The sequence below is a fragment of the Hemiscyllium ocellatum genome, chromosome 1, assembly GCF_020745735.1.
Source record: "Hemiscyllium ocellatum isolate sHemOce1 chromosome 1, sHemOce1.pat.X.cur, whole genome shotgun sequence".
Classification (NCBI taxonomy): Eukaryota; Metazoa; Chordata; class Chondrichthyes; order Orectolobiformes; family Hemiscylliidae; genus Hemiscyllium; species Hemiscyllium ocellatum.
The window spans coordinates 59822392-59837029 of NC_083401.1; the positions used below are offsets into that span (position 1 = coordinate 59822392).

The 14638-nt window shown below is 41.9% G+C and overlaps 1 protein-coding gene across 1 annotated transcript in view; it reads right to left on the reverse strand.

Moving 5' to 3' along the window:
* Positions 1-9112, reverse strand: part of LOC132823298 (kinesin-like protein KIF24) — a 71427-nt gene extending 62315 nt beyond the window's left edge. Inside the window, exon 1 of the mRNA XM_060837401.1 lies at positions 8544-9112. Within this exon, the coding sequence (XP_060693384.1) occupies positions 8544-9112 (569 nt within the window). The remainder of the gene's footprint in view (positions 1-8543) is intronic.
* Positions 9113-14638: the final 5526 nt, after the last annotated feature.

Consider the following 14638-nt stretch of genomic DNA (forward strand, 5'->3'; position numbering starts at 1 on the left):
CATGTACAGAATGGCAGCAGCATCCCAGCAGTCTGAGGTGGCGGTGGGAGATGGCAACAGATGCAATTTCTCCCAGTGATCGGATGCAGCAGCAGACACAGTTCTTCCAAGGCTCCTCTTGGCAATGCAAGACAGTGGCAGTGTGGCAGAGAGCATGGGGCATGGTTGGATTGGCAGCAGCCTCTTAGCATTCGGAAGTGGCGAATGTGACTCCTCCCTGCGATTGGAGATGGCAGCAGCATCATTGGCAAAAAGAACACAGCTCCATCTGGCGATTGATGGTCGCAGGTTGATCGAGATTTCAGGCATGCTTAGGCCTGGGTGCCTGCATCAGTGATTCCAAACACTTTTATGGAGACAATACTTAGACGAAGATCTGGATGTTTTTCTTCACTTTTATTTCTAATGTTTTTTATTTAATTCTGATTTTGTCACCAAGATGGTGCCAGAGAACGGCCACTTAGTACACTTTTCACTGTATTTATGCAGTCCTATAAATAAAATCTAATTCTAATTCCATTACAACAGAGCATGCTGGCTAAACAGACGTGTACTTGCTCCCAACATTAACGCTCAAGTACAGGTAGCCTGGATTTAGATAATCAGGTTTCATTATAAACTAGACAAAATGAATTGTAATTTGGAAAAACATTTAATGAATGAGAGCTAGCAACATTTGTGAAAGGTAAACCATGTTTGACTGGTTCGACTGAGACTTTTTATTGAAGTAAGTGAGGTGAAGAATTGATGTAGACAGTGCATTCAATATACATATGCAGTTCCAAAAGCATTTAACAAAAGTACCAGATAACACATATTAGCAAAATGGATGCAAACTGAATAAGAGTTGCATTGGCAGTACAGTCACAGAGATGTACACCATGCAATCAAACCCTTCGGTCCAACTCGGACATGCCGACCAGATATCCCAACCCAATCTAGTTCCACCTGCAAGCACCCAGCCCATATCCTCCAAACCTTTCCAGTTCATGTACCATCCAGATGCATTTTAAATATTGCAATTGTACTAGCCTCCACCACTTCCTCTGGCAGCCCATTCCATACACACACCACCCTCTGAATGAAAGAGTTGCCCCTTAGGTTTCTTTTATATCATTTCCCCCTCACCCTAAACCTAAGCCCTCTAGTTCTGGACTCTACCAACCCAAGGAAAAGACCTTGTCTATTTACCCTATCTATGCCCCTCATGATTTTATAAACCTCTATAAGGTCACCCCTCACCCTCCGATGCTCCAGGGAAAACAGACTATTCATCCTTTCCTCTCGAGCAGCGAAATCGACGTTTCGGGCAAAAGCCAAACGTCGATTTCGCTGCTCGTTGGATGCTGCCTGAACTGCTGTGCTCTTCCAGCACCACTGATCCAGAATCTGGTTTCCAGCATCTGCAGTCATTGTTTTTACGTTATTCATCTTTTCCCTATAGCTCAAATCCTTCAACCCTGACAACATCCATGTAAATCTTTTCTGAACACTATCAAATTTCACAACATCTTTCCGATAGGAAGGAGACCAGAATTGCATGCAATATTCCAACAGTGGCCTAGCCAATGTCCTGTATAGCTGCAACTTTAACTCCCAATGCCTGTACTCAATACTCTGGCCAATAAAGGAAAGCATACCAAATGCCTTCTTTACTATCCTACCTACCTGCATCTCTACTTTCAAGGAGCTATGAACCTGCACTCCAAGGTCCCTTTGTTCAGCATTACTCCGCAGGACCTTACCATTAAGTGTTGCTAAGATTTGCTTTCCCAAAATGCAGCACTTCGCATTTATCTAAATTAAATCCCATTGGCTTATCTGATCAAGATCCCGTTTCTACACTGTCCACGACACCTCCAATTTTGGTGTCATCTGCAAACTTACTAACTATACCTCTTATGCTGACATTCAAATCATTTATGTAAATGGCGAAAAGTAGTGGACACAGCACTGATCCTTGTGGCACTCCACTGGTCACAGGTATCCACTCTGAAGAACAACCCCCCACCACTACCCTCTGTCTTCTACCTTTGACCAGTTCTGTATTCATGAGTTCACTGCACAAATAAAAATAATTGAATATCACTTGATAGATATTTCAGAGATGTAGTTACAGGGTGAGCAAGACTGAGAAGTTAACATTCAAGGGTCTTCAATGTTCCAGAAAAATAGAACAAAAGAAAAGGAGGTGGGATAGCATCGTTAATACATGATGGTATTATTGTCATGATGAGTAGTGATAAACTTACAATATGGAATCAGTTTAGGTAAAAAATAAGCAATGGCAAGGGGGAAAAATCATGAGTGAGAATAATCAATGGGCCTCTGACGAGTTTATATAAATGACGAAAAGTAGTGGACCTGAGGATCTAAAATCTGGAATTAGGTTGTTGTCAGGAGCAACCAATTTATGCATGCTTTTAGTAATCACAAAATGGCTTCTTAATACAAAGTAACATAACAAAATGGTTTCATGCTGCAAATTAACACTGTTTAAAATGGTTTTTCACCCTGCTAAAAGCTGCATTTCTGTCTTGCTGAGCTAATTGGATCCAAAGATAAAGCAGACAATGGGGCCTTCACAGTATGGAATTAACTAAGCTAGATAGGACATTACTAACCATCCCAGTTAACCTTTAAATGCAGGTGGGAAGAGATAAATATGGAGTAAACAACTTTGTTTTCCAAAAAAAATCATCATAACCTGCTGTCCATTATGCCATTTTATTGCATTTTACACGATTTCTTAAAAAAACAAATAAAAATTGCCTTTGTTCTAAGTGGAATTGCGCATTTTCTCCAAGGAACACAGAAGCTTTTAACCTCTGTGTTGCTGGACAAACGTGCCAGGTGTCACGATAAACTGAAATCTTGCTGAAGCAGACCGCATTCCTGTTGATTATTTGACCGATCGCGGAACCGAGAGACCCCCACCCGAGGGTCGAGATCTTCAGAAACAGCACCAATCCTTGTGACACTCCACTAGTCATAGGCTTCCAGTCTGAATAACAACCATTCACACCAACCCCTGTCTTCTACCTTTGAGCCAGTTCTATATCCAAATGGCTAGTTCTCCCTGTATTCCATGATATCTAACCTTTCTAACCAGTCTCCCATGGGGAACCTGATTGAACGCCTTACTGAAGTCCATATAGATCACATCTACCGCTCTGCCCTCATCAATCCTCTTTGTTACTTCTTCAAAAAACTCAAACAAGTTCGTGAGACATGATTTCCCATGCACAAAGCCATGTTGACTAACTCTAATCAGTCTTTGCCTTTCCATATACTTGTACATCCTGTCCCTCAGGATTCCCTCCAACAACTTACCCACCATCAACATTAGACTGACTGGTCTATAGTTCCCTGGTTTTTCCTTGCCATATTTCTTAAATAGTGCCACCACGTTAGCGAACCTCCAGTCTTCTGGCACCTCATCTGTGACCATCATTGATACAAATATCTCAGCAAGAGGACCAGCGATCACTTCCCTAGCTTCCCACAGAATTCTAGGGTACACCGATCAGGTCCTGGGGATTTAACCATTTTTATGCGTTAAGACATCCAGCACTTCCTCCTCTGTAATATAGGCATTTTTCAAGATGTCACCATCTATTTCCCTACATTCTATATCTTCCATGTCCTTTTCCACAGTAAACACTGATCGTTTAGTATCTCTCACATTCCCTGCGTGTCCACACGAAGGCCACCTTGCTGATCTCTGAGGGGCCCTATTCTCTCCCTAGTTACCCTTTTGTCCTTAAATGTATTTGTAAAAACTCTTTGGATTGTCCTTAATTCTATTTGCCAAAGCTACATCATGTCCCCTTTTTGCCCTCCTGATTTTCCTCTTAAGCATACTCCTACTGTCTTTATAGTCTAAAGATTCACTTGATCTATCCTGTCGCTACCTGACATATGTTTCCTTCTTTTTCTTAACCAAACCACATCCCTCCCAATGCAAGAAGGATAGAACCCCCTTGGTCCTCACCTTCCATACCACCAACCTTCGCATACATCACATCATCCTCCGCCACTTCCGCAGTCTTCAAATGGACCCCACCAAAGATATATTTCCCTCCCTACTCTATCAGCATTCTAGAGAGACCATTCCCTCCAAGACTCCCTCATCAGGTCCATGCCTCAGTCCACATCCCACTCTTGGCACCTTTCCCCACAATTGCAGCAAGCGCAAAATCTGCGCCCACACCACTTCCCTCACCTCCATCCAAGGGAGCTTCGGGATCCTTCCACATCCTCAATCAATGTCATTGACTGCATTCGTTGCATCCGGTGCGGTCTCCTCTGCATCAGGGAGACAGGATGCCTTATTGCGGATCATTTCAGAGAACATCTCTTGAACACCTGCACGGACCAACCCCACCGCCCCGTGGCTGAACACTTCAACTCACCCTCCCACTCTGTCAAGGACATGTAGGCCTGGGCCTTCTCCACTGCGTAACTGGAGGAAGAACGCCTCATATTCTGCCTTGGGCCCCGACAACCACACAGGATAAATGTGGATTTCAACAGCTTCCTCAATTCCTCTCCCCCAACATTATCTCCGGTCCCAAGCCTCCAACTCGGCACGACCTCCAGACCTGTCCATTACTCCCCACTCTGACCCAACACCTTCTCCCTCACCTTCATCCACCTATCGCCTTCTTAGCTACCTTCCCCACACCCCACTCCCCTCCCATTTATCTCTTAGCCCCAGCCCACAGGCCTCATTCCTGATGAAGGGGTTATGCCCGAAACGTCAATTCTCCTGCTCCTCGGATGCTGCCTGACGTGCTGTGCTTTCCCAGCAACACACTCTTGACCCTCAATTTCTCTAGTCATCCAGCATTCTGTATATCTACCAACCTTTCCTTTCACCCTAATAGGAATATACTGTCACTGCATGCTTGTTATCTCACTTCTGAAGGCTTCCCATTGTCCAGCCATCCCTTTACTTGAGAACATCTGCCCCAATCAGCTTTTGAAAGTTCTTACCTAATACCGTCAAAATTGGCTTTTCTCCAATTTAGAACTTCAACTTTTAGATCTGGTCGATCTATTTTAAACCTAATAAATTATGGTTGCTGGCCCCAAAGTGCTCCCCCACTGACACCTTAGTCACCTGCGTTGCCTTATTTCCCAAGAGTAGGTCAAGTTTTGCACGTTCTGTAGTAGGTCCATCCACATACTGAAGCAGAAAATTTTCTTGTACATACTTAACAAATTCCTCTCCATCTAAACCCTTAACACTATAGCAGTCCCAGTCTGTCTTTGGAAAGTTAAAATCCCCTACCATAACCACCCTATTATTCTTCCAGATAACGGACATCTCCTTACAAATTTGTTTCACAATTTCCCTGTGACTATTAGGAGGTCTATAATACAATCCCAATAAGGTGATCATCCCTTTCTTATTTCTCAGTTCCACCCAAATAACCTCCCTGGATGGATTTCTGGGAATATCCTCCCTCAGTACATCTGTAATGCTATCCCTGATGAAAAATGCCACTCTCCCTCCTCTCTTGCATCCCTTTCAGTCCTTCCTGTAGCATTTTTATCCTGGAACCTTAAGCTGTCAGTCCTGTCCATCCCTGAACCATGTTTCTGCAATTGCTATGATATCACAGTCTCATGTTCCTACCCATGCCCAGAGTTCATCTGCCTTCCTGTTAGGCTCCTTGCATTGAAATAAGTGCACTTTAATTTATCAGTCCTACCTTGTTCTCTGCTTGGTCCCTGCCCACCCTGACTGTTTGACTCAGTTCTTTTCTCAACTGTACCAGTCTCAGATTGATCTCTTTCCTCACTATATCCCTGGGTCCCACCCCTCACACCTTACTAGTTTAAATAATCCCGAGCAACTTTAGCAAATCTCCCTGCCAGTATACTAGTCCTCTTCCAATTCAGGTGTAATCTGTCCTTCTTGTACAGGTCACTTCTACCCCAAAAGAGATTCCAATGATCCAAAAATGTGAATCCTTCTCCCATACAGCAGTTCCTCAGCCATGCATTCATCTGCTATATCCTCCTGATGCTACCTGCACTAGCTTGTAGCACCAGGAGTAATCCAGATATTACTACTCTTGAGGACCTCCTTTTTAATTTCCTGTCTAACTCTCTGCATTCTCCCTTCAGAATCTCAATCTTTGCCCTTCCTATGTCGTTAGTTCCAATGTGTACAATGTCCTCCTGTTGGCCCCTCTCTCCCTTAAGAACATTCTGCACCCTCTCTGAGACATCCTTGATCCTGGCACCAGGAAAGTAACGCACATTCTAATTTTTCATTGTTGGCCACAGAAACTTCTGTCTGTGCCTCGGATTACAGAGTTCCCCAACACAATTGATCTCTTGGAACCCGACATACCCCTCATTGCATTAGAGCCAGTCTCAATCCCAGAAACTTGGCTGTTCGTGCTACATTCCCCTGATAATCCGTAACCCCCTACATTTTCCAAAACAGCATACTTGTTTGAAATTAGTAGAGCCACAGAAGACTCCTGCACTACCTGCCTAACCATTCCTAGAATTAACCCATCTATGTGACTGTATCTGCGACTTTTTTCCCTTCCTATAACTGCCATCCATCACACCCCCTTGCTCTTGCAAATTCTTTATTGCCTCTAAATGTCACTCAAACCATTCCATTTAATCGGATTCGCAACCAATGGCATTTATTGCAGATATAATCCTGAGTAACATGTAAACTTTCCGTAAACTCCCACATCCAACAAAAGCATATCACACTACTGAGGATACAAAATTAGCAAACAGAAAAACTGTAGTATTCACTTATTTTTCTGATTGCAAGGAAGGATACAGTACTCCCCCTAAGGTTGATATTCAAAATGATTACACTTTGTGATATACATATTAGTGCACGCAAGGCATCATTTCAAAATTTGCAGAAGGCAGACCAAATGAGCAATAGTTATTGAATATTTTTAAGATTGAGTTAGATTCTTGATTGACAAGATAATCCCAAAATTGTAGAGATTAGACAAGAATGTGGAATTGAGACCACAATCAAATCAGCCAGGATCTCAACAACCAAATGGCATACTGACGGCTCCTAATTTGTAAGCTTCCATGAACAAAACTCATAAATGCAATAAACAGCAAGGAGAGCAGCATTTGACTTATGAAGTATCTGAAATATGTAGATACGCATCAGATAGAAAAATGGTTATGATGGAAAATATAAAATAAATGCTATAATTCTAAGGGGTTACAGCAAACGAGATGCAAATATAAATAAGCAATTTGAAAAAGGAGGTATACCATTGAGGAGGCCGTTCAAAAAGCATCTTTGGTTTTATTAATAGAAGGATAGGACCTAAAATAAGTTATTCTAAACTTTTACAAAATAGTAGTTAAGCCCCTACTAAACTAATTGTGGCCAATTCAGAGTACATTTTTTTATAAAGGATATAAAGACACTTAAGAGGGTGTTTATAAAACTTACAAAATTGTACATAACTGAAGTTCCAGGACCAAAGACTAGAGAAGCTGGGACTGTCCATATTAAAGCAGAGAAAGTTAAGGGGAGATTTAAAACCGGTGTGTAATATTACAAAGGCTTCTGAGAGTAAGTAACGCAATAGGCAAAACAAGAAGAAAAAAAACATTTTTCTTTGGCAGATAGGACTAGATTGGGTTGAGATATCTGGTCAGCCTGGACAGGTTGGACTGAAGGGTCTGTTTCCATGCTGTACATCTCTATAACTTTATGACTTCTGATGAGCTGGAATACACAACCTGAAGAGTGGTAGAACCAGATTCAACGATGACGTTTAGAAGGAAATTGGAGAAATATTTGAAGGAGAAAGTTTCACTGGGCTATGCAACAAATACAGCGAATCTTTTAAGATGACAATACAGGTGTGAAGGGCTGACTACCCAACCCTGCACTATGAACTCAAGGCTTTGTGTCCCAAGCCTTTTGGAAACAGGCAATTTCATGAAAATATTGACACATTTGAAGGTCCTATTGTCATATCCTGCGATGGACCAAATCAACTATCCAAAATAATAAGTATTCTAACAACATAAAATGGCTTTAGCCACTGTACAGCAACAGAAATATTGCAGCAGATCAACAGATGAGAAATCTGGTAACTGCATTGGCCCTGTGGTCCAATAGAATCCAGAAACCTTCTGCTTCCCCAGAGAAACTCAATAATATGTTTTCTGACATCGATGGAAATATAGTTAACACATAAGGAATAGTCTACAAAAATTCTATGAACAAAAATATTTATCTCATCTCACTGGATATCAAGACACTAGGAGATCATTAATATTCAAGAACTGTGAGATTATTTTTGATATATAAACTAGTCTTATACAATATCAACAGCCGATGTCAATTACATCCACTCCTAAATTCACCAATTTCCCACAAAATAAAAATCATGCATTGACCCACTGTCTCTTCATATTGTGATCACATTAATACTCAGAGTTTTGCAAAAATTCTAAAACTACAAACTAATGCACGGTCAATCTTGAAACTGTCATTACAATACCTGTCATTACAATACCTCAAGACAGCATGTGGTAGTCCATAATTATATCCTGAAACATGCAAAATCATTTTTGTATTTTGGATTGTTGAGCAATCAGCTTCCTTCTCAGGAAGAGAGTGCATATCCTTTAGACATAACTTGATAGGTAGCTGATCAACTGGTGAAGGAGGTTTCGACAATCCTGAAGGAGTATCCTGAAGATGATTTTCAGATGATAGCTGAAGATAGCTACTGGTTTCAGAAACCTGACTGATATTGTCCGTTTTATGATTAGATATGTACTCAAAGTTCAACTGACGCCGAGGGCCAGGTTTAGTTCTCTCCACAAAGACATTAAGTGAGTCTGGCTGGGGACAGTCAGTACTTGCACTGGCATCGTGGTCCTCATTTTGTACATCTTTTATAATTTGAATGAGTTGGAATAAACGCTTTTGATCACGCATGCTATGCATTCCCAGCACAGAGTAATCATTCATGGTCAGCTGAACTAGATCTTGCGATTTCAGAAAACCCATTGCTTTGAAGTGAGTGTAATACTGCTCCAGTCCAGCTTCACGCAGACATTTGTAGAGACATGAGGACATTCTACCACTTACATTGCCACTAAAAAAGAAAAATGCAGATTAGATTTTCAAGTTCTACATTATTTTGGGAAAATTTCGCGAAACATTATTTTCAAGGTCTTGGTCTCAATAAACTGGAGTCTCCCAGAAAACAAATTGAATAGAATTACTTAATTCTACTTTATATAATATTTTTGCCTTTTCTAAATAAGTGTTCCCATTAATAGGAGGAATTTTTAAATTACAATTAAATGAAATTTGGTGGTTCCAAAATTAAACACTCTTATTTGGTACGAGTCAGATTAAAATCTCTGCTCCAACGTTATCCCAAATTCAGTCTTTTATTGAAGCCATGCGAATTTTCTCATTTTCATAGCACTGAGAAGGAGTGCCTCCAACTCATGCCAACTTTTTGGCAGTTTGTACTTTGAACCAACAGCTATTAGGAACTAAGCAACACAAGGTTAATTGATTTCAACCATGAACTTTTCAGTTAACAGAAAGAGGAGACTTCTCTTCTGAATATTGAAAAAATGAAAAAACACTGTATAAGCTTACCTAATCATAAATTAAATAGCAAATCTGCTTTCCAAGTAAATAAACCCTACCAGAGACAGTAGATTCTGAATACTAATATTGTATTGATAGGAACTATCTTAAAAATGATTAACCATACCTGCTCAGTAAAATTATAGATATTAAAGAACAAAAGAATTAACAATTATAGAATGCTTTCACAGTCTCAGCATCACCCAAAGTACCTTTAAGTCCCAGTTAAGTACCTTTGAAGCATAGAAACCTGTGTAATAGGAATCCTGAAGAAGGACTTATGCCCGAAATGTCAACTCTCCTGTTCCTTGGATTCTGCCTGACCTGCTGCGCTTTTCCAGCAACACATTTTCAGCTTTGATCTCCAGCATCTGCAGACCTCACTTTCTCCACAAACAGTAATGAGCCAAACATAAACTGTTTACAATGAGTGTGTCTTCAGATATCTTTCAACAATCCATAAAATATTCAATTGTGACAAACAGCAGAAGAGCTGGCCCAGTTTTAGGTGTGATCCAACCCAGATCCCCCTCTTGGCTTTTGACTTACCAAACTAGAATATATTTGGAGCAATCCCACCACAAAACTGCTCCCACTTAGTTTAGTTGCTGTGCCAATTCCATCATGCTGACTGATACTTTCCAATGGGAATCATCAGCATATTTGAATTGTTTAATTGCACTGTAAAATCCTTCACTTTCCTCTTGTGGGTAGTGATGCCACTGAAGTTCTGGGACTTGGGAATTTCCCACAGGACATCAGTGAAACCTCCAATATATCCCTCTTCTCAATTTGTCTTGGTACCTATATTCTTTTGGTAGCATAACAGAAGCTTCTACTGATGGGGTTACATGAGTAGGACGCATGGAGGATTGTGGAGTACATACACCATCAAAGACTAGCAGGGCTGCATGAGAAGCTTCTATGCTCTCCATTATACATATTCCTATTGGTTGACAGATAGATCTGTGGATCTGGACAGCAGGAAGAACTTCTATACTCCTTGACTTCCTCAAGTCCACAAGTCCTGCAGCTACAACTTCTGACAATGAGGCAAAAGCTTTATTACTGAATCAAGAATAGATAAATAATATGAATTGCCCGAGCTGTAACCATTCCCTGATTCTAAATATAAAAAAACTTCATAAGATTGATTTTCTGTGGTTGTTGTTATTGTAGTCAGTCCAGGGAGTAGATTTGTTTTTAAATCTAATTTCATCTTACATTTAGTCTTAAATATTTGAAACTGAAAATAAATAATTTTCAATAATACGTCTTTAATTTAGGATAAACTCATGTTACTTGTTCTGAGGTCTCCCTGACACTGCCTGGATGATCTAGCTGTTAAAAAGAAAACACCCAAGTTGTTTTTTTTTCTGGCAAAAAGGAACATTGCAATTGAAGCAGAAGTAAGCCATTGCCCTTTCACTCTGGTTCACCACTCTATATTGTGACTGATCATCTACTTCAATATTCCCACACTATCCTCACATCCCTGATGTAACTCAAAATCTATCAATCTGTCTTGAACTTGCTTAATGAATGAACTTCCAACAGCTTCTGAGGTCGAGAATTCCATAGATTTACCACCTAACAGAAGAACTTCCTTTCAGTTAAATGAATTGCTTTTTTATTCAGGGATATTACCTCCTGTCATAGATGCCATAGCCAGCGGTAACATCCTTTCTGCATTCCATTCAGACATCAATAACAGAACATATACTCACTGGAGCAGGAGGCTCCACAAACATCCCCATCCTCAATGATGGAAAACCATATCAGTGCAAAAAATAAGGTTGAAGCATTCACAACCATCTTCAGCAAGAGGTGCTGAGTGGATGCGCCATCTCTGCACCCTCTAGTGGTCCCTAGCATTACAGTAACCACCTTTCAGCCAATTTGATTCACTCCACATATATCAAGAAATGCTTGGAGGCATTGGATAATGCAAAGGCTTTGGGCCCTGACAACATTTCGACAATAACACTGAGGATTTGTGATTCCGAATCTGTTTCTGTGCAGCTACAGTGTTGGCATCTACCCTACCATGAGAAACATTTCCCAGGTATATCCTGTACATAAAAAGCAAAACAAATCCAGCACAGTCAATTACTGCCCCTCTCTATTGTCAATCATCAGTAAAGTGAGGGAACGTGACATTAACAATGATATTAAGCAGCATTTACTTTGCAATAATCTGCTCACTGACGCACATTTTGGGTTCTGCAAAGGCCACTTAGCTCCTAGTTTCATGTTTGAGCCAAGACATACATGGACAGAACAGCTGAATTCCCCAGGTGAAGAGAGAATGACAGACCTTGACATCAAGGTCACATTTGATTGAGTGTGACAACAGAGTCCTAGCAAAACTCAACTCAGTGAGAATTAATGGGAAAACTCTCCAGTGTGTGGAGTCAGAACTGGCACATTGGAAGATGGGTGATGGTTGCTGGAGCTGAAAATGTGTTGCTGGAGAAGCACAGCAGGTCAGGCAGCATCCAAGGAGCAGGAGAATCGACGTTTCGGGCATGAGCCCTTCTTCAGGAATGAAGAAGGGCTCATGCCCGAAACGTCGATTCTCCTGCTCCTTGGATGCTGCCTGACCTGCTGTGCTTTTCCAGCAACACATTTTCAGCTCTGATCTCCAGCATCTGCAGTCCTCACTTTCTCCTAGAAGATTTTAACCTACTGCAAATCCTCTTACAAGGATGCCTTCCTTGAAGAAGCTCTCTTCCTCCCTCTACAAGGATTTCAGTGAGTCCCTCTCTCACTGCACACCCCAGGTCATCTCCTCTGCCCAGAAGCTCTTCAGCCACATTCTCAAACAGACTCGCTAACACAGCCACATCTCCTTCCTCAGCACCTGCCTACAGAACCGACTGACCCCACACGGACTCCGGACTACGTTCAGACCAACAAAATTTGGATCCAACCAGGACAACCAGTACCTACAACAAATCCGAAGCCTCCAGCAACAGACTTCCCTCTGGATCCTCCGCTCCACGCTTGCAGCCATGCGCCGCTACCTTCATTCCCTGCAATTAGCCCTACCCCAGCTCAGGACAACACTCTCACAGACTTGCAAAGGACCTGTACTGTTCTTCATCCACAGAAGAATCCATACACTAAACAAACATTCCTGCAGAAGGGCTCATGCCCGAAACGTCGATTCTCCTGCTCCTTGGATGCTGCCTGATCTGCTGCGCTTTTCTAGCAACACATTTTCAGCTCTGATCTCCAGCATCTGCAGTCCTCACTTTCTCCTAGATGGTTGCTGGAGGTCAGTCTTCTGAGTTCCAAGACATCTCTGCAGGAATTCCTCAGGATAGTGTCCTCAACCCAACCATCTTCAGCAATTTCTGCAATGACCTTCCCTCCATAACAAGATCAAAAATGGGGATGTTTGCGATTGGTTGCACAATGTTTTGTACCATTCACAACTCCTCAGATTCTGAACCAATCCATGTCCAAATCCAATAAGAACTGTACAAAACCTAGGCTTGGGCCAATAAGTGACAAGTCGAAGTAACATTTGCACCACAGAGGCTAGGAATACTGCAGCGTAGGACTCACCTTCTGACTCCCCAAAGCCTGTCCAGCATCTTCAAGGTACACATCAGGCATGTGATGGAACATTCCTGATGAAGGGCTTATGCCCGAAACGTCGAATTTCCTGTTCCTTGGATGCTGCCTGACCTGCTGCACTTTAACCAGCAACACATTTTCAGCTCTGATCTCCAGCATCTGCAGACCTCACTTTTTACTGGTACTACAGAAAGTCAGACTGAAGAAATATTATTGGAAAATAGGGAAATGTTGATAATTTGAGTGGGTATTTTGCAATAGTCTTCATTACAGAGGTTAAAAGTAACATCCCAGGAGTAACAAATCATTAATGGAAGGGAAAGAGCAATTCAGGAAAAGCAAATCAGAAGGGAAGCGGTGCTAAGTAGTTGGAGATACAGGCTGACATTGGCCCAGGTACTGATGGACTTCATCATGATGCATTTTAAAAGATGCAGCTCATGAGATAATTGATGCATTGGTTCTAATTTCCCAAAGCACTGATTCAAGAATTGTCCCAACAGATTGGAAGATAGAAGCTGTAACTCCTTTATTCAAAAAAGAGAGACAGGAAGCAGGAAAGCAAAAGGCCAGTTAGCTTTGGATAGAACAATTGTTGACGCCAAAATAGCACTTCATACCAGTTTTACATAATGTGACTCTTGTACTTCATATCTCTATTACTAAATCCAAGGATACTGTGTACTTTACCAATAGTTGAGAATTTTTCCTGTCTTTTTTGCCATCCACAAATGTTGCGATTGTGCCATGTAGACCAAGATCTATGTCATTAGCATATCATGAAGTTTAAGGGTCCAAACATACCCATAGGGAACTCTAGTACAAATCTTATTTCAGTTCAAAAATGACCCATTAACTACTTTTTCCTCAGTTCGGGAACTCCGCACCGCCCGATTCTACGTCCTACTCAAGATCCACAAGTCTGACTACCCCGGCCGACCCATCGTGCCAGCCTGCTCCCGCCCCACCGAACACATCTCCACCTACCGCGATACTGTCCTATCCCCCCCGTTCAGGAACTCAACACATATGTTCAGGACACCACCCACGCCCTCCACCTCCTCCAAGATTTCCGTTTCCCTGGACCCCAATGCCTCATCTTCACTATGGACATTCAGTACCTCTACACCTTCATGCGCCATGACCAGGGCCTCCAAGCCTTCAGTTTCGTCCTCCCCCAAAGTCCCCAACAATATCTTTCCACTGACACTCTTATTCATTTGGTTGAACTGGTCCTCACTCTCAACAATTTCTCCTTCCAATCTTCCTGCTTCCTCCAGACGACTTCGCAACTTCCTGGTCAGGTCCATGCCCCCGAACAAGCCACCCTCCCTCGTGGCACCTTCCTCTGCCACTGCAGGAATTGCAAAACCTGCACCCACACCTCCCACTTACCTCCATCCAAGGCCCCAA